This window comes from Physeter macrocephalus, chromosome 2 (genome assembly GCF_002837175.3).
Source record: "Physeter macrocephalus isolate SW-GA chromosome 2, ASM283717v5, whole genome shotgun sequence".
NCBI classification, from domain to species: Eukaryota; Metazoa; Chordata; class Mammalia; order Artiodactyla; family Physeteridae; genus Physeter; species Physeter macrocephalus.
In genome coordinates, this window is record NC_041215.1 from 43,273,002 (window position 1) to 43,299,519 (window position 26,518).

The 26,518-nt window shown below is 43.5% G+C and overlaps 1 protein-coding gene across 1 annotated transcript in view; it reads right to left on the reverse strand.

The window, feature by feature from the left end:
• LCT (lactase) overlaps positions 1-24,904 on the reverse strand; it is a 73,654-nt gene extending 48,750 nt beyond the window's left edge. Inside the window, exons 1-6 of the mRNA XM_007129484.3 lie at positions 23,586-24,904; positions 13,680-13,759; positions 10,919-11,002; positions 8,721-8,823; positions 7,001-7,079; positions 2,907-3,633 (exon numbers count right to left, since the gene is read on the reverse strand). Of these exons, the coding sequence (XP_007129546.1) occupies positions 2,907-3,633; positions 7,001-7,079; positions 8,721-8,823; positions 10,919-11,002; positions 13,680-13,759; positions 23,586-24,225 (1,713 nt within the window). The 5' untranslated portion in view covers positions 24,226-24,904. The remainder of the gene's footprint in view (positions 1-2,906; positions 3,634-7,000; positions 7,080-8,720; positions 8,824-10,918; positions 11,003-13,679; positions 13,760-23,585) is intronic.
• Between the last annotated feature and the right edge of the window lie 1,614 nt (positions 24,905-26,518).

The window sequence follows — 26,518 nt, forward strand, 5'->3', positions numbered from 1 at the left end:
CATGGCACAGGGAGATCAGCTAGGTGGTTTGTGACCACCTGGAGGGGTGGGATGGGGAGGGTGGGAGGGAGATGCAGGAGGGAAGAGATATGGGAACATATGTATATGTATAACTGATTCACTTTGTTGTAAAGCAGAAACTAACACACCATTGTAAAGCAATTATACTCCAATAAAGATGTTAAAAAAAAAAAAAGAACGGGCATCATCAGAAAGTCTACAAACAACAAATGCTGGAGAGGGTGTGGAGATAAGGGCACCGTCTTGCACTGTTGGTGGGAATGTAAATTGGTACAGCCACTATGGAGAACAGTATGTAGGTTCCTTAAAAAACTAAAAATAGAAATACCATATGATCCAACAATCCCACTACTGGGCATATACCCTGAGAAAACCATAATTCAAAAAGACACATGCACCCCAATGTTCACTGAAGCACTGTTTACAATAGACAGGCCATGGAAGCAACCTAAATGCCCATCAACAGACAAATGGATAAAGGAGATGTGGTACATATATACAATGGAATATTACTCAATCATAAAAAGGAATGAAATTGGGTCATTTGTTTAGACGTGGATGGATCTAGAGACAGTCACACAGACTGAAGTAAGTCAGAAAGGGAAAAACAAATATTGTATATTAATGCATATATACGGAACCTAGAAAAATGGTACAGATGAACCTGTTTGCAGGGCAGAAATTGAGAAACAAGTAGAGAACAAACGTATGGACAACAAGGGGGGAAAGCGGTGGGGTGGTTGTGGTGGTGTGATGAATTGGGAGATTGGGATTGACATGTATACACTGATGTGTATAAAACTGATGACTAATAAGAACCTGGTGTATAAAAAAATAAATAAAATTTAAAAATTAAAAAAAAACTGTTGTCTATCAGATTCAGAATAAAGTCTAAATACCTAAAAAAAAAAGTCTATATGTGTATAACTGAGTCACTTTGCTGTACAGCAGAGATTGACACAACATTGTAAATCAACTATACTTCAATAAAAACAACAACAACAACAACAAAAAACAAGGGCACTAAGCTAAGTGCACACTGTGACTACACTATGAATGTAAGGAAACCATGACTGGAAGGAAATACTAGTAGAACTATGAAAAAGATCTTTTCTTGGAAATTTTTCCTTAATGGTGTCATAATGTTTTATAAATAAAAGGAAGAATTGAAAGAGAAAAGTGAGGTGGGGCTTCCCTGGTGGTGCAGTGGTTAAGAATTCGTCTGCCAATACAGGGGACACGGGTTACTGTCCTGGCCTGGGAAGATCCCCCATGCCGCGGAGCAGCTAAGCCCGTGCACCACAACTACTGAGCCTGTGCGCTAGAGCCCGCGAGCCACAACTACTGAGCCTGCATGCCACAACTACTGAAGCCTGCGCGCCTAGAGCCCATGCTTCGCAACAAGAAGCCACCGCGATGAGAAGCCCCCGCTCGCTGCAAGTAGAGAAAGCCCACGCGCAGCAACGAAGACCCAATGCAGCTCCCCCACAAAAAAACAAAAAGTGAGGTGGACTTTCTCATAAAAGTCTCTGTAGAAAAGTCTCAGGAGCCATGGCTGTAGGGATAAGAAGCCTAAGGTGAAAAGGCTGGGATGAGTTTTACAACAAAGAGACAAACAGAAAGGTTCAAGCTTTCCCCTTTCAGAAGTGTTCTCTCTTTCCGTGGGTACAGTCACTTGCTGAACAAGAGCAGAATGGAAGCCTTGACAAGTGCTATATTTTGGCATTTCATTGAGTCATTTATTCACAGTATTCCAGCTCACTCTCATTGTGGGTATTTTGAATTGTTCTCTAATTTTCTAATGGGCAGTTAAGTGTCTTGATGGCACTTAATATCTAGCTTGGGGCCCAGTGAATGCTCCTCTTTCAGAAGAGAACAGAACCCAAAAGGTGCTGGGGGAAAGCTAGACTAATTGTCTGTCCTGAAGAATGCAGCCAGGGAAGCTGGTAGGTTTCCTGGGAGATTCTGAAGAAAAAGGGAAATGATGGATGGGACCCATGTTAAGCCATTTTAAATGTTGTCTCCAGGATACACATCCCCTTCTTGTTGAAATGATACCCTGACTGCCCTCTGGAAAGACCACCCTCTCCCCGCCGACCTCGCTGTCTCTCAGCCCAGTGTGTTGAGGGGTAGAGCTGGGACCTGGGTCAAAACCAATCAGTGCCACACAGTCCCCTAGCCTAGACCCAGTGACTGGTTCAGGGATGGGCACGCGACCCATGCAGAGACTATGAGCACGGGGAGAACTTTCCTGGGAACGCCAGAACAGAGGCAAGCTGTCTTTTCTGTTTTCTGCTGATCTTGAAATGTGAGAGAAGGATTGCGGCCATCTGGCTACCAGGCAGCCCAAGAATAAAGCCAGTGAGGGGAGCAAGAGAAGAAGAAAAATCGAGTCCTGGTAACATCATCTGTGGTCTAATCAAGCTCCACTCTGATCAGCTAAAACTAAGACTCTTCAGTTTCCAGAACTCAGAAATTCCCTCCTTGTTTAAGTCAGTTTGGGTTGGGTTTTCTATCACTTGCAATTAACAGTTCTGGCTGACGTGGAAAACTTGCTTTGGAGTCAAGGGACCTGGGCTCAAATGTTGGCTTCACACTGCTAACCCACTAGCAATTTCATCATGACCAATTGCTTCTCCTCCTAAGCCCCGACTCCCTCATCCATCAGAGCCGTTCTGAGGAGGTGGCAACAATTGTTAAAGTGCCAGAATAGTGTTTGGACAAATAAGGTGATTAACAATTTATGGTTCCTTCCCTCCCTCCCTCTGATTTCCTTTAAAGGAAAAAAAAAAGGAAAGACTTGCTGATGGGAAGGTAAAATAACATTTTTCCAACCCAATGTCCTTTCTCTTCCAACAAGTAGGCATTGCAAGGATGGGAAGTACCTTAAAAGAGGCCACCCCTGGGTTGGAGATGCCCGGTGCGTGTTGGCCGGTGCCGTAGCCTGCGTAGCTCATCACCCACGGCTCGTGGAAGGTCACCCACAGCTTCACACGGTCCCCAAACGTGGAGAAGCAGAAGGCCGCATAGTCCAGGAAGGTATCCACCACGCTCTCATTCTGCCACCCGCCGCGGTCCTGCAGGGCCTGAGGCAGGTCCCAGTGGGACAGCGTGGCCATGGGCTCGATGTGCGAGTCCAGCAGCCTGTCGATCAGCATGTTGTAGTAGGCGACGCCTCGGAGGTTGGGGCTCTGCCCCTGCCCAGTGGGGAAGATGCGGGACCAGGAGATGGAGAACTTGTAGACCTGGGCCCGGAGGCCACGAAGCAGGGCGACGTCAGTGTCCACCTTGTGGTAACTGTCACTGGCCACCTCTGGCGTTGCTTGGCCCTTGCCGGTGTTCTGGTGCCCGACTCTGTCCCAGATGCTCGCCCCTCTTCCGTCCTCAGCCCAGCCTCCTTCCACATTAAAAGCCCCTGTGGAGACGCCCCAGAGGAAACCCTCGGGAAAAACATCCTGCAGGAAAGCATCCCTTTCTGCCCTGGACTGGTTGGCAAACATTTCCCAGACTCTCTGATAGGCTGAATGGGGCAGCGAAGAGTCTACTGCTGTCTCCGGGTCCAGCTGCAGGGCAGTCTGGAGGGTCAGGTTGTCAGTCAGAGAACAAGACCTGCTGTAGGAGTGAAGTGACATAAAGGGACATAGTAAGTAATGACTCTGTAAGTTACAAATGCCCCCAGACTGAGGAACAGTGACAATGTGTTTAATCAGTAAAGATTCCAGAAACACTGACCCAAAGTCATGGGCAGCAAGTGACTGGTAGATGGGAAAATTATTATTATTGTCTCTTCTTAGGTGAGTTATCATTGCTCCTGCATGAGTGAAAATACTGTACCAATGCTACTGTTTGCTGTATTAGATCACCCTTGAATATAGTCTTCAGTTCTGATGAGTTTTTCTTCTTATAATGTATAGTTATAAAACATAGCTAATAATAATGACTTCAATTTACTGAGCCTTTTGATTCTATGGTGACCACTATGATAAAAATGTATGTACATTATCTCATTTAATTTTCAAAATAAGTGTACGAGATAAGTACTACATTATTTATCTTCTTCCTACAGAGGAGGAAACTGAGACTTAAAGAAATGAGTAACTTCTGGGCATCAGGGGGCCAGCAGCTACTTACCAGCTGGTACAGAAATATTTTAATAATTGAACGACTGGTACATCTCTACTGATGTGTACCACTCAAATGTCAACCCTGGCTATAACCTCCTTTCTTCTTCATGCTGCCTGGATTATGGTCATAACAGCAGGAGCTCACGCATCCATCCTGCACCATGAGGTAGAAGTTTTGTTAAGAATAACAAAGCAACAAGAAGGAGCCTGGATTCCTGATGATTTTTACCCACTCTAGACTGTCCATCTTCAGGCTTTATTTATATCAATAAACTTACATCATGTTTTTTTAAAAAATGAGAACTCCTCCTTGATTACACAGCTTGCAAATGGTACAGCACAGAATCTGTGCTTTTAACCACATATCACTATGTATGTGTGTAGATGTGTAGACATTTATGTGCATGTTATGTTTTATTTCAGAAATAAATGTATCTGAAATAAACATCAGAAATAAACATAGCTGAAATAAAGCATAACGTAAAAATGCTATTCTCATACGCAATGAAGTCTGATATATTCTATTTACTTCTAATCTGTTTTCCTTCTCTCTCCTTCCTTCCTTCCTCCTTCCCTCCGTCCCTTCTTTCTTTATTGTTTTCTCTATCTGAGTCCTGTCCTGCAGGCTGGAAAGCAGTGCGTGATAACATGCAGCAGTTACACCAGCAGAGGGCAACCCTTGAGGAAGGGTTGGTGGAGGTAGGTGTGTTTGGCCTGGAGAAGAGAACACACATGAGGAGAGGGAGTGGAGTATAAGAGCATCTCCCTGACCTTGGGCCATCGAGGGGCTGACACTTATACAAGGTTGGCCCAGAGCACAGAACTGGTAGAAGTGACGGGGACACTGCAGAAAGACCTCCCTCCCGTGGAGTGGAGCCTGGACCTTCCAAACTTAAGCTCCTCCTATTTTATGAAGAATCAACTCATCTGCATTTGGTAGAAAAGTGGTGAGGGGAAATGATAGCCTATAGTTGTGGATTACCCAAAACAGATGCATGACTCTGGAGCACACCAGGGACATGGTGGGGTGCCCACTCAGCTGTTCTGACCCAACCCTTCTGACTATGACCATCCTTCTGGCTTGGGTGAGAAGAGGTCTTGAAGAAACAAACTGACCCTGGATAACACAGAACTTGCCATACAGGCCTTGGAGCTGGGAGTCCTGGGTTTGCCTAACTTGGGAAGAGATTTAGCACAGAAAGTCTCTATGCCCAGCCCTCCAGGTGCCCCTCCTTCAGCCACCCCTCACCCCCCACTCTAAGCCGCCTCAGAGCATCCCAGGTAATGCTCTTTTTCCCTCCTCTGGGGAGCAGTGCTGTATCTCCTGCCATACTCTGTGCTAGAATCACTGGCGGGCTTCTCTATCTCACTTCTGAGGTCTAAAACACTCCGACGAGAAAATGATGTCCGTCCTCTCAGAACGCCCTTCCACCTGCCCCTGCAGGTTCTCCATCAACATCCACCTGAGTGAGAACCCGCCACCCCCACTCTCAGTTTAACGTTAGCCAATGTTGGATCTTCCCTGCAGGCAAGGTACTGAGAGATCAAGGTGTTAGAGAATCCTGGAGCCGGTGTCTCATGTCATCTTGTGGTTTTGCAATCATTGTGATCTCAGGGTGCCCCCTTTCTTTTTCTCTGGGCATGTCATGCGTGACATGTGGGATCTTAGTTCCCCAAGGTGAGATGGAACCCATGCCCCCTGCAGTGGAAGCACAGAGTCCTAACCACTGGTCCGCCAGGGAAGTCCCCAGGGCACCACGTTTATTATGACCTCTTGAGTTTTATTTTCTGAAAAGAGAGCCCAGCACTCCTCAGCTGACTCCAAGTGTGCACAGAGAGCAGTTCTGATCTACCTGCTCATCATACTGTTTATAATCCCAGCACAAAGCCTGACATGTGCAGTTGCTTAGGGTCTGGTGATCTGAACTGCTGATTTGAAGTGAGTTGAGAGGATTGAACAATGGAAGGAGACACAGCTGAGGACAGCCAAATGCTGGGAGAGAAAAAGTACAAAGAGGTGGTGGCAACTGAAGTTTATGATCTTGGACAGAGTTGTGCTAGAAATGTCTGAGGTGAGCTCTAGCTGAAGGTCTGGGAAGCCAATGATTGCCTCCGGGCCTTGGTCCTTCCTTGACGCATGGTACATGATGCTCAGGTGTGTAACACACCCCCACGGAGAGCTGAGGGTTCTGGGAAGCTCCCTGCACTGGCTTCCACACCAAATTCTCTTGAGAAGCGCACTGGAATATAAGTGCATGAGAATGATATAATTATGGATATAACCTCAAATCTACTCTAATTTTTCTCAGTATGTCACTTACAAATTTTGGCACTTTAGTCATGTGCTAAGAAATTATTTGCAATCCCACAATAATTTAAAACCTCTGTCCTGAGAAACTGCTGAGTTAGGCTTCTGCCCCGCTGCACAGCTGGCTTTCCTATCTATGCCATCTCCTCACGGGTAAGATGTTTCACATTTTGTGTGAGGAAATGGTGCAGAGAACTCACCTTACTTACTCAGATCACATAACTTCAGGGATGGGCAGATCTATCATTAACCCAGCCTGCTCGTCCACAACCTCACAATGCCTCCAACAAGAAGGCAGGGGTTTAAACACCAGTTCTGCTAGTTGTGTGCACTTGGGTGAACTAGAGGAGAACCGTGTGGTGGCCAGAGACACTGCTCCCTGCTTTCCCCTCTGAGCCTTCATCTCTTGTCTCTAGAACGGCTACGAAGGGCTCACTGGTCCAAGAGGCAGATGACAAACAGTCCCCTGTGTTTACACATGTGAAAGAACAACAGAGTATTCTGCAAATATCAGTTATTGATAGTCCAACAGGAAATCTAACATTACCTTTTCTTGGAACTTGATGAACAGCTCAGGAATGTACTAAGATCAAACCCAATGGTGAGCACTTGTTCTTCACTTAAGGCTATAAGAGAAGACGTTTAATTCACTCCACCTGAAGCCCAACCAACACTATGCATGACTACTATCAACAGTTTTCCTCACTTATACACCACACCCAAACCCCAAGCAATGGCTCCAAGCCCCTCTGGAAAATTCCACAGGCTAAAGATTTATAGAAGTCAAAAGTGACAGGGCTTCCCTGGTGGCGCAGTGGTTGCGCGTCCGCCTGCTGATGCAGGGGAAGCGGGTTCGCGCCCCGGTCTGGGATGATCCCACATGCCGCGGAGCGGCGGGGCCCGTGAGCCATGGCCGCTGAGCCTGCGCGTCCGGAGCCTGTGCTCCGCAACGGGAGAGGCCACAACAGTGAGAGGCCTGCGTACCACAAAAAAAACCAAAAAAGTGATAGAACAGTGGTTCTCAAACTTCCATGTGCAACAGCATCACCTGCAGAGCTTGTTCCACACAGATTGCTGGGCCCACTCCAAAGTTTCTGATGTGTTTCTGATCACAGTTTCTGATCTGAGGTGGGCTCTAGAATGTGAATGTCTAACAAGTTCCCAAGTGAAGCTAATGCTTCTTGTCTGGAGACCAAACACGGAGAACAACTGACTCAAAACTCAAATATCAGAAGGGGGCAGAATTTTTTTTTTTTTGTAAGAAACTATACATAAACATAAAATTGACCATTTTAACCATTTAGAAAGTGATGGGATTTAAGAACAGAAATCATTATACCATCAAAGATGAGTTAGGGCAAGAGTTATTAAGTGGTATCCATGGATGCAGTTCAAGAGGTCTGTGAAGCCAGCTCAGCGCTGGTTACAGGTGGTAGAAAGGGCACTACCAACTTCTCCCATATTCTGACCTTACAGGGAGACTGAACTGGATATCCAGGCATGCAGGAGCATGCCCCTTGGCCCTTCCTTCAGAGTGTCTAGTGGTCCTCAGCCCCTGAGGCCTTAGTGGACCTCCTACTTTCCCTTGGCCAGATTGGACCAGGAGCAATCTTCTTCTTCTTTTTTTAGCCACACCATGTGGCATGTGGGATCTTAGTTCCCCAACCAGGGATGGAACCCGTGCCCCCTGCAGTGGTAGCACAGAGACTTAACCTTTGACCACCAGGGAAGTCCCAGGAGCAATCTTCTGATGCATGGCCCACCCATCAGATTCACTCTCAAGAATTTGAACTAAGAGACACCAAGGAGATGCTCCATGAGCTGTGGGTCCTATACCTGAAGATTTTGATTAGGTAATGGGGAAATGAACAAAAGTAAGGTGGCTGAGGGGAGAGAGGCAGCCCTGCCAAGGGGGGCAGAGATGAGAGACCTTACAGGGAGGGGTAATGGAAGTGGACAGATGGACACAGGGCAGTTGCCATGCTTACACCTGACATCTGAGGCCTGATGGTCTTTATTTCCATGAGACCAAGGCATCCTTACCATCCTCGTACAGAACCTCTCTTCTTTCTTGGGTCAGTGGGAGCTAAGGGATCAAGACCAACAACAAGAAGACAAGGGACACTAAACCCATCTGGGGTGGGCTCTCAGACCACCCCTCCTCTCTGGTCGCTCCTCCCATTGGAACTCCAGACATTTAAAATAGCTACCCCACAAGCCTGTGCACCAAATATCACTCCAAACCTCTCCAGTGATGGTCCACTCACCTGTGAGAAGGCTGAAGAACAGATCAGCTGGGTTCTTCCTGGTGGAGAGGCAGTCCTGGAGTTTCAGGTTGAAGATGAAAACTTTCACTTTTGGCTCAATAGTCTGAAATGATACAGGCGAGCAAGTGAACTGAAGCTGCCTAGAGTAAGTTTTTTGTTAACAGGGACAGATTTTAAAGATGAGAACTCACGACACTCAATTTGGTTTTGGAAATGACCGCTAGCCATCTCAGTTAATAAAGAGAGCCGGCTCTAGACTTGAGGGAGAAAAATCTACACTTTTCAATAACATAGACCATTCTCTACACTGACCCCCACCAAAGAGACAGGTTAATTTCTGCCATCACCTCAGGCTACAAGGTACCTCCTAGAACCAGTCACTGTGTTAGGACCAGGAACAAGGCAGTCCGCTCATGTCAGGGGCCTGTGCTGCTACAAGAAGCTCAATCAGGTGCCACTGTCACGATGTTTATGGATGTCTAGGGTTTGCTTCAAAACAATCTGGTTTGAGAGGGGGAAGGTAGGGTATAGATGAAACAAGATCAGCCACGAGTTGATAGCTTTTGAAGCTGGGGATGGCTTCATTTTACTTTTCTTTCTACCCTTGGATATATCTAACATACTCCATAAAGAAATTTAAATGAAGCTACCTTCATTAAAATTGGAGCAGGTGTAATTTTTCTCCCATTTCTAGGCATTTCAGTGTCAAAAGAAATATCTTTAGGCTGACATGTTGTTTGACCTCACTTTAGGTTACCTTTTTTGGGGGAGGTTGGGTTTTGTCATTTTTCCCACACTAAGTTTTCCTCCTCTGAGTAGTTAACAGCCACTGAGAAATACCAATAGCAACTACTTAAAAAGAAGCCAGGCGGGTTCTTTATTTTCTCAGAGCAGCCAGTAACAATGAGCCTCAAGCCTTAATCTCTGAGAAACCAAGTAAGTTGCTCAGAACCAGTTAGTGGAGCTGTGACCCACGTAGTCTTGTTCTTTCCCTGGGCCAGGTCAATGCGGAAAGCCAAACTCCTAAGGGAACCGAGGGTTTTCCCCTTCCTGGAAGATACATATGCAGTGAGGCAGCCTGTGGTATCACAGGACTGGAGAGCTGCAGGAGCCCTCTGCTGAGTGGGGAAGCCTCTGGTGAGCAAAGCCTCTTCTGAGAAGGGAATGTGGGACCCCTACATGTACCTCCTGCAGAACTCAGAACCTGGGGATGTGCTGTGGGTCCTCAGGCCCTAAGACACCTGTGTGCCAGTGGGGAGCAGCAGTTGAGGCTCAGAGGGGGGTGCAGGTGCTCTGAGGGGAGTGGAGGGACAGTGAGGGTGGGCTTGTCAGGGTAAATATTTACATGACCACATCCATGAAATGTCTGGTTTTTTGTTTGTTTGTTTGTTTTTGCGGTACCCGGGCCTCTCACTGCTGTGGCCTCTCCCGTTGCGGAGCACAGGCTCCGGACGCGCAGGCTCAGCGGCCATGGCTCACGGGCCCAGCCGCTCCGCGGCACGTGGGATCTTTCCAGACCGGGGCGCGAACCCGGTTCCCCTGCACCGGCAGGCGGACGCGCAACCAATGCGCCACCAGGGAAGCCCCAGCCCAGAGCATTTTTATGATGACTCGTTGAAAATCCTTGTTGGTAATCCTAACATATATATTATCTTGGTGTTGGCATCTGTTGGTTGAGTTTTTTCACTGAGTTGAGACCCCTGCATCGGCAGGCGGACTCTCAACCACTGCGCCACCAGGGAAGCCCGAAATGTCTCTTTTAATCTCAGAATGAACACTGGAATTTGGATTCTCAGTAGCTTTCTACACAAGAGAGCGGAGGATCCATGTAAATATTTACCTTAACAAGCCAACCCTCATTATCCTTTCCAGAGAAGACTATCTAACCTCCAGATGTTCTCTATAGGAATCTCCCCAGATGCAACTCTATAAGTATGTGGACTCTTTTATTTGTTTACTTATTTTTGGCTGCACCAAGAAGCTTGTGGGATCTTAGTTCCCGGACCAGGGATTGAACTCGGGCCCTTGGCAGTGAGGAAAGCACAGAGTCCCAACCACTGGACCGCTGGGGAATTCCCTGCAAGCATATGGACTCTTGGAGGAAGTTCAGTTTACACATCAGCTGAAGCAGTAAATGTCTAATATGCTCTCAGGAAACTTTGGTATTCATCATCAATATGGAAAATAGCTCAAATTACCTGCAATTGACTCAGCTTCTGCCGGAAATCTGCCTCACTTTGGCATTCATAAGATAAATCAAGAGAGAGGAAGTCAACTGCATCCTGGAAATAAGTAAATAGGATCATCAGAGCACAAGGAATTTCAAGACAAAGAACTGCTCAGAAGTATTCTTTTTTCGTTTCTCCCCTTATTACTAAATGGAATACTCCAAAGTGGGATTTTCCAAGGGAAAAGCAGGATGAGGAAAAGCTGGGGACAAAGTGAGAATGTGTGTGGGGTGTGCCTACGTGTTGTGGGGAATACATCACATGTGCACTCAGCAAAGTGCCTGGCCTGGCACACAGGAAGCTCTCAATAAATGCACACAATTGAATGAGTGAGTGAATGAAAGAAGCACCATATGCCAGAAAGGGTGGGTTTCCACCAAGTGGTTGAGCACGAAGGAAGGGAGTCAGAGGCCAGAGCTGCCCTGAGCAGCACCCTCCTCATAGCCTTCCACTTTGCAGGACGGAGGCAGTGGAGCCCTCACCCACCCACAGGCCCCTTTAGTAATTTCGGCAGACCCTACTGGGGTTTGGGGTTTTGTTTTAATTGTAGGCTAGAGTCACTGACTACGTTCAGGCCACAGTTTAAAGTCCACCGCAGTTGGCCCTAGCCTGGTCCACATTATTATTGGAGAACAGAACTCTCATGGTCCATGGACACCCCCGTCTGTGCTCCAATTAAGGACATACCCCTCTGCCCTGTCTCTGGCCTGCATATACTTTAAGAACTACAGATTCAGAGTCTAAACACATGCAGAGTCAATGGTGATTCCCTCCCTACCCTTTTCAGCGAGCCATTTCTATCCTGGCCATGACCAGATCATTGCCTGTCTTCTCCCCTTCTCTTCCCTTGGGACAAAGACCGTCAATAATGGCATCTGCTGACAACCCAGTGCACTGTGACATTTGATAACTGACTATCCTCTGGCTCCGTACGGCTTTCTCAGTCAAGTTATCATTGGTGTTTACTCAACATTCCACAGGCTTGCTCCCCGCTGGTGAGCTCCACTCGAACCTTCCCCTCCACCCTATCAGCGCTTGCTTGGTTTGTCAATTCCATACAGCACATGATCACTGAGTTCATACTCTTGAAAGTCACTGTGCTGGGTTTAAAGATGAGTGAGATCCACCGAAGCTTACAACTTGATACAGAGTGTTAATAGATGCACCGACTACATGAAGAACAGGAAGAAAGTTCTAAGTGCTGTATGAAAAATCCACATCAGTGGTCCTCAAATCTTGGTGGGGATTAGACTCACCTGGGAGCTTGGGAAGCCTATGAAGGCCCAGGGCATCCCTCCACATTAAGCCTTGGCCTCTGTGTTCTTTACTAGCTCTCCAGGTGATTCTGGTATACACCAAAGCTTGGGAACCGCTGATCTAAACAAATGGCTAAGGGCTCCAAGCGGGGAGAGATCACATCAGGTTGAGTGAGGGAGTATTATTAACAGAGTCCTCCTGATGGAGGGCACATCCACACAGATGTTAAAAATAGATAGAATTTTGTTGGAAGAGATTTGAGGAAGGCCAGGAGGATAGGACTTGAAGTAGGGAATGCAGGAGAGCTGGAAGGAAAAATAGCATACACACTGGGACAAAAAGATGAGGCCAGAGAGAGAGCAAGAGGGCCTGAGTGAGCCATATTCTGGAAGGCCCTGAGGAATTTCACCAGTTCAGGGGAGTGCAGCTTCTCAGTAGGGAAATGAACAAAATTGTGCTTTTGGAAGGTGGCCCAGACGCGTGGCAGGAGTGGGGGCAGAGAGACCAGTTCAAAGACTGCTGCTTGACAAACACTTTCCAAACAGCACTTTGGTCTCCTGAGCTCATAACTGATAGCAATTATCGCCCCTTGTAAAAGAATTTAGTTGGTAATCTGGCCATACAATCAGTCTTGGACCTGGTCATTTCAGAACCTTATCATGTCTGGTTTTTAAATCCCTGAGCTGGTAAATCTGAAATTGGACCTTGGCATATGGGGCCTCCAACATAGCACAGACACCAGTGCTGCACAACTACAGAAATCAGTTGTTTTCTCGGAGGGCGTTCCATACCGCCCAGCAGCCAACATGACAAGGGCCAAAGCTGTTAAATTCTCAGATGTTTCACTTTTCCTATTAAAATGATATTTAAAAGTTGTATTTAGAGGAGGTAAAAACCAGGATGGGCACTCTAGGGGGATATTGTTTAAAAAAAAAACAAAAAACCTTTACCCTAGTATCTGTTTTGCTAAAAAAACTGACCTCTCTTCTAAGAAGCTCTTTTAATAAAAAGTCAGAACAAGAGCAGAGGCATTTGACTTCTTTGTGCAGGCAAAAGCTGACACTTGACCAAGTGAGAGCTGGGGCTACAACAAATAAGATTTTGTTTTAAAGTAATTATGAATCTAGAGAATGCATAACACTCATAAGAGGCATTTGTAAGAATGTCAAGCAAACTATTATATAGAGAATGGATAAACAACAAGGTCCTACTGTATAGCACAGGGAACTATATTCAATATCCTGTGATAAACCATAATGGAAAAGAATATGAAAAAGAATATATATATGTATAACTGAATCACTTTGCTGTACAGCAGAAGTTAACACAACATTGTAAATCAACTATACTTCAATAAAATAGATTTAAAAAAAGAATGTCAAGCCAACAGACAAAAATTTCTCTTGGTTTTTAAAAATTAAAATAGCAACTTTCCTGAGAAGTTACAGATGCTATTTCTTTGGGATGTCATTACCTTGGCAAGTGCAGACGTAGACGGTTCTAGCAGGAGCTCGGAGATCGCCTCAGCTCGCAGGACCACAGAGAGCTTCTGGCCTGAAACCAACCAGAGGAAGGGCTGAAGGTGAGAGAGGAAGGAGCCTGTGACCCCAGAAGCCCCAGGCAAACTCATTTCCTATTGACCTTTCTATTCCACGTTCACTGACTTTAAAAAGGATTTCTTGAGCTTCCCTCGTGGCACAGTGGTTGGGAGTCCGCCTGCCGATGCAGGGGACACGGGTTCGTACCCCGATCCGGCTGGTCGGGGAAGATCCCGCATGCCGCGGAGCGGCTGGGCCCGTGGGCCATGGCCGCTGGGTCTGCGCGTCCGGAGCCTGTGCTCCGCGACGGGAGGGGCAGCGACAGTGAGAGGCCCGCGTACCGCAAAAAAAAAAAAAAAAAAAAATGGATTTCTTAAGAAATCACTCACATGATTTTACCCTAGCTGGAAGATTTTAGAAAACAAGGTAGCTTTTTTTTTTTTTTTTTTTTTTTTTTTGTGGTATGCGGGCCTCCCTCTGCCGTGGCCTCTCCGCATGTGGGATCCTCCCAGACCGGGGCGCGAACCCAGTTCCCCTGCATCGGCAGGCGGACGCGCAACCACCACGCCACCAGGGAAGCCCAAGATAGCTTTTTAAAACATGTCCCTTTAAAGAGTGTTTCATGTAAATCAGGATGGTGAAGTGCAGGACACTTGTAAAGTCTTTTGTAAGAATAAAAGCAGTTCCTTCCCCCAACCCTGAGCAATGTAAAAGGCGGAAAGGAGAGAACTGCATCCTAAGTTCCTAATAAGCCTTGGCCTCTGCGTGCTTTACAAGCTCTCCAGGTGATTCTGATACACACTAAAGCTTGGGAACCATTGGTTCCAAACAGCTAAGGTTCCAGGTGGGGAGAGACTTTTGAAAGGCAGGGCATTCTCAGGGCACTGCTATTACATGTCCTTTTTTGCTATGCAAATGTCCATTCGACACTTACTGCACATGAAGGAAATATAAACCTGTGCAGCTTGTATCCACTTGCTTTGACATTTGATCACCTAACAGTGGCTTAAGCTTATATGCATCAGAATCACCTGTCCTTCTCGTCAGCCGACTGGGGTGGGCCCAGGAGCAAGTGCCTTTTAACAAGCTTCCTGGGTGCTTCTGAGGCAGTGATGCTCAGACCACAACTCGAGACACGCTGCTGTGGACTTGGGATTCCTCAGTTGTTAGCAGTGCCATCTAACTCTTTGATGTGCATAAGTCTTTATCTCCTGCTGGATTGTGGTCTCCTTGAAGAGCAAACTTAAACATTTCTCTAGGCCCTCCAAACAGCAAGCTTAGGACTGGGTGCATAGGCAGGTGCTCAGACCTGTGCTTTGGAAACAGTAAACAAAAACTGAAAGAAATCAGAGTTTGAGACTTAAACTATAAGACTATATGCCTGACTTCTCTCCTGCATCCAAATTCTATACAGGAGAAAGATCTCCCCAGTCAATGAAACCACCATTAACAACTGCTGCCAACTACCAAAGTGCTTATTTTGATAAACATAATGGAACTTTGAAATCCCCTGAGCAGGGAATATCACTCAGAGACATTTAGTCCTCATTCTGATAAGATAACGATATTTTCCAGTTATTCAGTGATTGTGCCCGATGGAGCCACTTCATCTTCCACAGATTTCCACGCTTCAGTCTATCATCACATCAGCTCACATAGAACACATGTTCTCAGACTGTGCTGAACACTTTAAAATGTACAATTTAGTATTATCTCCGGATCAATGACATGACACAAGAGTATAGTTAATCCCTAAGCACAATTGACCCACAAATCACTTCTATTTGACTTTACAAGCTGTTTTTAGAATCAGAGTGAACAAATGTACCTGAAGTCCCAGAAATTCTCATATCACACAAAATAAACTTTCCGATATGGTTCCCAACCTGTTCCCAGTGCAAGCACAAACTATACTTCTTAAAATAATGTAAAATGCAGATTACTCAAAACTAGATTCTCATTCTAAGCTTGCAGTTTCATGTTTTCTTGGGAATGAAATAGGGGGTAATTGCTCTGGCTTAAGATAATTTATCTTGTAATTTTTGCAGGATATGGTTAAAGGTCGGTATTCTTGTCTACAGAATTCAAAATCAGTATTTGCTGTGGGTTGAGAATTAACTGTTTCAAGGCCATGTAGAAAAATCACTGCATAGCACTGTGTAAGTTCATGTCATGTCCCTCACAGGCATTACTAGATTTCACTAAGGATAAGCTCAATTCTGTTTCCACCACAAAGGGAAGTCGTTCCTCCAAAAACCATTGCCGTTGTCCATTAAAAAATAGTCCCTTTCCGTTTGCTCCTTTCCCTTTTGCCCCAAATGCTTCAATAAAAGTAATATGGCCAGTACTGAACTGCCAGTATCAATGCTTCAAGAGATGGGTGGGGACTACAGTGTTGCTGTAGATTGTGTCCCAGTGTTGTACAAGAGGAGAGCGCTGTGTGCAACTCTGCTCTCATGTGAGAGGGATGTTCACTCTCCTGCCCTCCCTCTGACTCTCTGCTAAGAATCTTCTTTTGTATCCTTCCCATGAGCACATTAAAAACATCAATAGGAGGTTTATAATAACACATATAGAAAGATTAAAAAAGAACTTTTCAGAATTGTGGTAATAATATATAACATAAAATTTACCATTAAAATTTTTTTTAAGTGGCATTAAGTACATCCACATTGTTGTGCAACTGTCACCACCATCTACCTCCCAAACTTTTCCATCATCTCAAGCTGAAACTCTGCATCCATGATCAGTATCTCCCCATTTCCCCCTCCTCCCAGCCTCTGGTAATCATTATTCTACTTTCTGTCTCTGTGAATTTGATCATTCTAGGTCCCTCATATAGGTGGGATCATACAATATTTGTCCTTTTGTGTCTGGCTTATTTCACTTAGCATAATGTCTTCAAGGTTCATCCATGTTGTAGCATGTGTCAGAATTTCATTTCTTTTAAACACTGAATAATATTCAATTGTATGTATCTAGCATATTTTCTTTATCCATTCATCCTTGTCTGGGCATTTAGATTATTTCCATCTTTTGGCTACTGTGAATAATGCTGCTATGAAAACGGGTGTGCAAATATCTGTTCAAGTCCCTGCTTTCAATTCTTTTGGGTATATACCCACAAGTGCTAGATCATACGGTAATTTTATGTTTAATTTCTTGAGCTGCCACACAGTTTTCCATAGTGGCTACACCATTTACATCCTGGCCAGCAATGCACAGGGTTATAATTTCTCTCTATCCTCACCAACACTTGGGATCTTCTGCTTTTTAAAAATAGTAGCCATTCTGGTGGCTGATGCACATAAGCAGGAGAATTAATTAATAAAATGTGGCTTAGTCCCACAATGGAATATCAGAGAGCAGTGAAAAGAAGATACTATAGCTATATTCAACAATATGAATAAGCTTTCGAAACAGTTTTGTTTGAGAGAAAAGAAGTCCTAGAGGACTACAGAAAGTATAATACTCTTTCATGATGCTCAAAACCAAACCAAGCAAGATTGAATACTATATTGTTTAAGCACACATGCAGTTGGGATAGAAACTATATTTTTAAAAAAGTAATGGAAACTCAATGAGATACCATCAGAATGGCTAAAATAGAAAGGATGAAAATGCCAAAGGTTGGTGAGGATGTGAGGCCACTGATATTCTCACACACGGCTAGTGGGAGTATAAAATGGAACAATTGCTTTGGGAAACTGGCAGTTTCTTAGAAAGTCAAATACATCTCTCCCTGGTAATCCAGCAATTCCACTCCTAGGTATTTATCCAAGAGAAATGAAAACATATGTCCATGCAAAAACTTGTACAAGAACGTTCATAGCAACTTATTTATAGAAGATAAAAACTGGAAATTGCCCAAATGCCCCTCAATTGTGATACATCCATGATAGAACACCACTTAGAAGAAACAAGGAGCAAATTACTAATACAGCAACAAAATACATAAATCTCACAAACATGCTGAATGAAAAAAGACAGAAACAAAAAAGTACATACTGTATGATTCCATTCATAACTATGCTGATAGAAGTCAGACCAGTGGTTGTTCCTTGGGTAGGGATTGATTAGGAAGCTATAAAATTGATCAGGAATGGGATTTTTGGAGGTGTTGGTTAATGTCTTATATCTTGAGAAAGGTATGGGTTACATGGATGTATGTGTTTGTCAAAACTAATCGGGGCTTCCCTGGTGGTGCAGTGGTTGAGAGTCCGCCTGCCGATGCAGGGGACACGGGTTTGTGCCCTGGTCCGGGAGGATCCCACATGCCGTGGAGCGGCTAGGCGCGTGAGCCATGGCCACTGAGCCCGCGCGTCTCAAAACTAATCGGGGCTTCCCTGGTGGTGCAGTGGTTGAGAGTCCGCCTGCCGATGCAGGGGACACGGGTTTGTGCCCTGGTCCGGGAGGATCCCACATGCCGTGGAGCGGCTAGGCGCGTGAGCCATGGCCACTGAGCCTGCGCGTCCGGAGCCTGTGCTCTGCAACGGGAGAGGCCACAACAGTGAGAGGCCCGCGTACGGCAAAAAAAAAACCCAAACAAAAAAACAAAACTAATCAAACTGTAAAATTAAGATCTATGCACTTCACTGTGTGTAAATCATACCCTGATAAAAAAATTCTTAGGAAAAAATCAGAACTGCATTTCACATTGTTTATTTTCTAATCAGCAGTAAATGGGAATTTAATTTTTAAACATTTTTTAAACATGGTGAATTTTGCGGGGGCTACAATATATTTAGTAAAATCTCACTTTTTCTGTAATTAAATATTTTTATTTAAAATGTTTGACCTTGTACCTCCATTATGGACACCAAATGGGGAAGAGGGGAAAGCCATAGACTAATAAAAATGGATGGAATATTTAGCACAGTGGTAACCTGGGATGGGGTGGGGGAGAATGGGAGATGAGATAGGGAAGAATATACAAGTAGACATAAGTTGTGGTATGGTTTGTTTTGTTTTATAAACCCTCAACCATCCAATTAATTTTTTAACATTAAAAAATTGAGATATAATTCATATATCATAAAATTCATCGCTTTAAAGTATAAAATTCAGTGGTCTTTAGTACATTTACAAAGCTGTGCAACCATCTCCACTAATTCCAGAACATTTTAGTAACCCAAGAAGAAATTATATAACCATTAGCAGTCACTTCCCATTCTCTCTTCTAGCCCCAGATATAGCTACTCTACTTTAGTGTCTCTATAGATTTGTCTACTCTGGATATTTAATATAAATGAAATCATATAATATGTGGTCTTTTGAGACTGGCTGCTTTCACTTAGCATAATGTCTTCAAGGATTATCATGGTGTAGCATGAATCAGTACGTCATTCCTTTCAAGGGCTAAGTAATACTCCATTGTACTGATATGCCACTTTTTGTTTATCCATTAATTGATGGACATAAGGGTTGTTTCCACTTTTGGTTATTATGAATAATACTGCTATGAATATTTGTGATGCGTTTTTGTCTGGACACTTGCTTTTATTTCTCTTGGATATATACCTAGGAGAGGAATTGTTGAGTCATATGGTAACTCTAAAATTTAACTTGAGGAACTGCCAAACCGATTTCCAAAGTGGCTGCACCATAATTCATTCCCACCAGCAAAGTATGAGTGTTCCAATTCTCAGCATCATTGTCAACACTTGTTATTGTCTTTTCTTAAATATAAATTTATTTACTTATTTATTTTTGGCTGCTTTGGGTTTTCATTGTTGCGTGCGGGCTTTCTCTGGTTGCAGCAAGTGGGGGTTACTCTTCGTTGCGGTGCGCAGGCTTCTCATTGTGGTGGCTTCTCTTGGTGTGGAGCATGGGCTCTAGGCGTGTGGGTTTCAGTAGTTGTGGCACGTAGGCTCAGTACTTGTGGCTCTTGAGCTCTAAAGCACAGGCTCAGTAGTTGTGGCACACAGGCTTAGTTGCTCTCCAGCATGTGGGATCTTCCCGGGCCAGGGCTCGAACTCGTGTCTGCTGCATGGGCAGGCGGATTCTGAACCACTGCGCCACCAGGGAAGTCCCTGTCTGTCTTTTTTATTACAGCCATCCTAGTTGATGTGAAGTGGTATAATATATATATTATATATATATGTATTATATAATATATATAATTTTTTGCTGTTTTCTTGCTCTTTAAAAAATTGAAGCATAATTGACCTACAACACTATGTTAGTTCCATGTGCACAACATAGTGATTCAATATTTCTGTGTTACAAAATCACCACAGTATTCTGTTACATTTTAATTGCTGGACTGAGTGGTCACTCCATGGGTATTAGTTATTGTGTAGCTGAACCACACTGACTCTATTTTGTCAGCTCCATCTTAGGCCCACAGACCTACCCCCCTCCCCTTCCTGTGTGACTGAGCTTTAGCCTACTCACAAGTAATGCACCCAAGCCAGATAAGTTTCCTATCAACTTTTACCCTTGTCTTCATCTGATCTAAGAACTGGAAGAATGCCCTTTAGCTGACACAGATGATTAATGGTCCTCAAGGAATAATGGTCATGAGACCCCCAAGGGGATGGAAAAACTCCCAGTCCCACTGGTGCAGATGTGCTTCTCCCTTAATAGTCAGATTGCATTTTTTAGCTTTGGCCCCTTTAAATTCCCTTGTGCCCCTTTTGGCAGTGAGGAATGCAGCTGCAAATGCTTCCAGATCTCTGTTCACCTGATCCTACCCATATGTAAGTTACCCACAATAAACTCCATAATTGCATTTTATGGAGTTGCCTGCTTCACATTTTGGTCTCAAAGTTCCTTTTCAGTTTGGGGGATATTATTCAATATCCCCACCTTCAAAAAGTTATTTTGCTTTTAACCAACATATGTTATATAACTGTTTTTGTGTATATTAAAAATATATTTTACAAGGAACAGAAAAGCTATTTAATTGGACTAAAAAGGGAGGGGAGAATGAGAGAGAGAAAGGAAGAAGGAAAACCACCTTTTGGAATAGTAAAGAGACTGAGAAGAGAATTTATTTTGTGTCCTGCATTATATCAGGGGCAGATAATGTAGTGATGTTGATGAAACATGAAATGAAAGCTGGGAGGAATGAGTAGAAGAAGAAAAGAAGGAAAATATGAATTTAAGAAAGAAATAGTTTTTAGTAATCTGATGGAGATTAAAAATGAAATACGTAAAACATTTTAATAAACGTGTCTAGTTTTATAATTTAAATAACTCTATTATTTAGAATTTTCTAAAAATGAGACAGATTTTCCTTAATTTCAGATGATCCAGTTCGGCCTTGCCTTCTTTCAAAGTTCATTTTACTCAGAGCTTCTTCAGTAGAATCACAGCCAACAAACATTTATTTATTTTCTCACTCACCCCATGACAGGCTTTCCAAAGAATCCAGTTTCAAATCTGGCATCTCCTTCTTCTCCCTCCTTCTACAGTTCATGAAATGGATAGCTGGGCTTCTTGCTGTATCCTCGCCAGGGGCTTTGCACTCACCCCATGGCCAGTAATCCTCCAGATCCCATGGTTGCTCGCTCCCTCCCTCATTCCAGCTGGCTCAAAAGGTGGTCTGAGGACAGCTTTTTTTTTTTTTTTTTTGCGGTACGCGGGCCTGTCACCGCTGTGGCCTCTCCCGACAGGCTCCGGACGCGCAGGCTCAGCGGCCATGGCTCACGGGCCCAGCCTCTCTGTGGCATGTGGGATCCTCCCGGACTGGGGCACGAACCCGTGTCCCCTGCATCGGCAGGCGGACTCTCAACCACTGCGCCACCAGGGAAGCCCGAGGACAGCTTTTTTGACAATCATATATAAAATAGCCCCATCCACACTCACACTCTTTCTTCCCTTGTCCTGCTTTTATTTTAAACATGGAGAAAATGTTTAACCTCTCTATGAGCAAATACATGCAGATAAAGAAAATGAGACAGTAGTTTTCAGCTGTCAAATTACCAATGACGGAAGAAATTTTTCACATACTGAGATATGGGGAAGTCATTCTGACTTATACATGATTTAACATAAACGTTATGCTAACTAGAACATCCTGTTTTGTAGCCTATTAAACATACATTGTACATCTGCTTTAACCATTAAAGAAGAGGATGCATCATTGTTCGGAAGTAAAGAAGGTCTGTTTCAAAGATAGACAGAAATGCCTCTTTTCCTGGGACATCAATGCTAGTACTCCTTTGATAATAAGGCTCCCTTCCCAGGTGCCAAGCCATACGGACTCTCTGTACATGCTAATCTGTCTTTTTTCAAAACTTTGAAGGAATATACCCCAGTCATGGTTGATGTTCTTTGTTCTGACAAAATATAAAACTGTGCTGAAAACCGTGCTTCCTTGGAGGAGTTCCTCAGAGCTGAGAGGCTGTCTCTGAGGATATAGTCCTCAGCTTGGCTTGAATAAAAGTCTCTTCTACTCTTACAATAGATCGGTTATTGACTATTTCTGTCTATACCAATGATAAAAATAATTACGTCATTGAAAACAGGCTGAGTGGGGTCAGAAGAACAATTTTATAACTGTTAAAGTTACAACTTCTCTGGAAAATAATTTAGCAACATCCTTTAAAGTCTTAAAGAATGCACATCTTTTGACCCATTCATTTCAGTTTTAAGAATCTATCAGAAAGAATTTATCTGAAGGCAAGCATTTATTTATATGAATGTTCAATGCAACATAATTTTTAATAGTGAAAATTAAATAAACTTATATACAAAAATGAAAGAATATTTTAAACTCTATGATCCATTAATATAATGGGAACCTGTAACACCACTGAAAATCATGCTTTCAAAGAGTTTTTAATAAAATGAGAATTTATTCATTAAATATGTTAAATTTCAAAGGTAGAGTATACAAGTATGCAGATGTATTATATACTATGTATAAAAATATACATACAGTATATAATAAAACCCAGAAAGCATATATAATCCAAAATTGGTTCTCAAAATTGGTGTACCAATCTTTTGGTGTACCTAGCCTAGATTCACCTAGGGAATTTATTAAAATCAACGTCCTGATTCCATGCAGGCCTACTGAATTGGAACCTTAAACTAGCCATGAAGCAGGAATATGGACAATTGTAAGCATGCTCTTCTCACTATCTGTCAGCATATTATTATTTTATCTTTGTATTTGTCTCCCCTGCTGGAATGTAGGCTTCAACTAGAACACGTAACTCGCTTTGCATAAGAAAAAGCGGAGGCTCAGGAATTCCCTGGAGGTCCAGTGGCTAGGACTCTGGGCTTCCACTGCAGGGAGCATGGGTTTGATCCCTGGTCGGGGAACTGAGGTCCCCCAAGCTGAGGGGCATGACCGAAACACACACACATATATATAAAATAAGAATAAATAAATAAATAAAAGAAAACAGGGTGGATGAGAGGATGGGCAATCTTGAAATCTTAGGAAGAGTCAGGGAGGCAGGACTGGCAAAAGAAGGACAGAAAGATAATCCGTGATAGTGCAGACTCAAGATTGGGCAAGGGTGCTCAAAAGATATTTTTCAAAGGGAATGCTGGGCACTGTACAATATAAACCACCCCTACCTATCTCCACCAGGAAATCTTCAGTACGGTATTAATTTCTCACTAATAAATAGATATGAGGGGACTTTTTTTTTTTTGGCTGTGCTTTGTGGCATGCGGAATCTTACTTCCCCGACCAGGGATGATCAAACCCATACTCCCTGCAGTGGAAGCTTGGAGTCTTAACCACTGGACTGCCAGGGAAGTCTCAAGGGGACTATTGGAGGTAAGTGGAAAGAAATGCTGAGTCCTGCTTTAAGGAGGGTGGAGGAAGGTGGGTAATGAAGGCTGCCGGTGGGTCAGCCACCTGGGTCATGTGTACTCACCTTGAGAAGCATATTTTTCATGGTAAATCTCATAGGCTTTTCTGTGGGCATCAGTGAGGACCTGGAGACGTGAAGATCTTGATTCCTGGTGGGGAAGCTCCATTATCACTTCCTCCAAGTCACTAAAAGTGAACCAGATCTCAACTAGGTCCCCAAAGGAGTGGAAAATGAAGGAGGCATAGTCAGCAAAGAGATCAGCAAAGGCCTCAGTTCTCTGGATGGTGCTGGCAGGGAGGGTCTGGTGGTGCAGGACCACCAGGGGCTGAAGCTGAGCAGTCTTGAGGGCCTCAAGGAGTTGGCGGTAGCACTGCACTGTTTCCTTGTCTGGGTTCTTGGAGCTTCCTTCTGGGAGTAGTTGTGCCCACGGCAGAAATACTTTGTAATGAGTGATCATAATGGCACGAACACTGCTAAAGTACTCTGGCAGGAACGAGGGCAGTGGCTGGCGACAAACATAAATTTCTTTGTCTCCTGTTACAAAGGGAGAATCCTGGTTTCCCAGTGGACTGCTCAGGTTGTGTAGCAAGTCGCTGGTTAGAGGACCAGCAGCTGAAATGAAGTTTCTATCAGATTCCCAGTCTAACCCCCAACAAGAAAAACTTAGGAGGACAATAAGGACTAAATGCCAGACTAGCTCCATCTTCAAGGAACTGTTAGGAAGTATGTGGAATACTTACTTTATAACTACAATTGAGGTTGTAAAATACTAAGTGACTGTAAACACTTAATATGTAACTGGGTTATCTACGATAATAAAAATCAGTACGTGATTCACCTATGTAATATCAAAAAATTTTAAAACTATAAGAGATAACACAAAAATCTCAAACTTCGCACACAATTTATGCCAAGGAACCTGGGAAGTGTCTGAAGAAAAAAAGTTCTCCACATTTTTTTTACTTACAAATTATTTTAAAACTTATTTACATGGCAGAACAAAAGTGAGTTCCTCGCCAAACTTTTTTTCTCCTTTAAAAACATGTAGGGGGACTTGCCTGGTGGCGCAGTGGTTAAGAATCTGCCTGCCAATGCAGGGGACATGGGTGTGAGCCCTGGTCCGGGAAGATCCCAAACTCAGAGGAGCAACTGAGCCTGTGTGCTACAACTACTGAGCCTGTGCTCTAGAGCCCGTGAACCACAACTACTGAGCCTGTGTGACACAACTACTGGAATCCGCGCCTGTAGCCCTTGCTCCGCAAAAGAGAAGCCATGGCAATGAGAAGCCCGCACACCGCAATGAACAGTAGCCCCCACTCGCTGCAAAAAGAGAAAGCCTGTGCACAGCAACAAAGACCCAACGCAGCCAATAAAAAAAAAAAAAAAAAAGTAGGGACTTCCTGGTGGTCCAGTGGTAAAGAATCCACTTTACAAGGCAGGGGACACGGGTTCGATCCCTGGTCAGGGAACTATGATCCCACATGCCACGGGGCAACTAAGCCCGCACGCCACAACTACTGAGCTCTTGCACCTCGTCTAGAGCCCGTGTGCCACAAACTACAGAGCCCATGTGCCGTGGAGCCTGCGCACCACAACTAGAGAAGAGAAAAAACCTGCACGCCACAACTAGAGAGAAGCCTGGGAGCCGCAATTGAAGACACCACGTGCCACAACAGAAGATCCCGCATGCCTCAGTGAAGATCCCAAGTGCCTCAACTAAGACCCCATGCAGCCAAAAATAAATAAATAAATAATAAATCTTTTAAAAAATAAATAAACAAAAAAATAAAAATATGTAAGTAAATGATGAACATATTTTGTAAAAGATTCAAACAATACAGAAATATGTATGAAAACTTACTAATTCCCCTCTTCCCTTCCCTTCGTAGGGTAATCACTTTCAACACTGCTTCCTTCCTGTTTCCTTTCTCTGTACATATTAATGGCTGTTCAGGAGTCGGAATGCCAGTGTTTAAATCTCATCTGACCAAAGTTACTAAATTTCTCTGTGCCTCTGTTTCCTCATCTGTGTAATGGTGATAGATAGGTTGTGAGAATTAAATGAGGTCATTCATTAGCATATTTAGAACAATGCAACTCAATGATAGCTATTATTACATATATACAATGCAAACATGTGTATAACATTTAAAGTATATAATTTAACATATATGGAATTATGTCTTATGTAGTGTTCCTCAGTTGTTTTTTTTTTTCCTTCACTTAATAGTGCTTGGAGCTCTGTTTATACCAGAATATACAGACCCACTTCTTTTTAACAGATGCATAGCATTCCACAGTAAGGTTGTACCACAGTTTAACCTCTTGCATACTAAACACTGGTTGGTTCTTAATTTTAATATGTTGCAAATTAATATCTGTATCTTTAGTTATACATCTTTGTCCACAATTCTTTTCTTTAAGATAGATTCTTAGAAATTAAGTTGCTGACTCAATGGCATGCCCATTTGGAATTTTTATTGTAATCCAAAGTCTTTCAAAACAGGCTTCTTCAAATTTAAATCCTACCTACAGTTAGAAGTATGTCTAAATCTCTCTGGTTTGTTCACACCTGTTATAAAACTTCATGTTTTGGACACTTGTTTCTGTTTAGAGGGGTAGCTTTTCATGTTAATTGGCTACTTGTTTTTCTTCTGAGATTTATGTTTATATCCTTTGTACATTTTTGTTATTGAACTTATTATTGATATAAGAACTCTTAATAGAGTTTGGATATCATGTATTAAAATGTGATAGAAAAAAAATTTCCCCCTAGTGTTAGTTTTAAAATTTGGTTTATAGTGTCCTTCAAAATACATTACTTGGTACCATATTTTTGAAAGCTTGTGTCAAATGCACTATTTAATATTCTTGTTTCTAATCTTTAGATCTTTAGCCCATCTTGAATTTTAACTTTGTGCTGTGTGGTAGGGTTTATCAATTTCTAATGGGTTACTGAGGCCATTCTCTCCCCACTATTTGAAATGCCAATTATC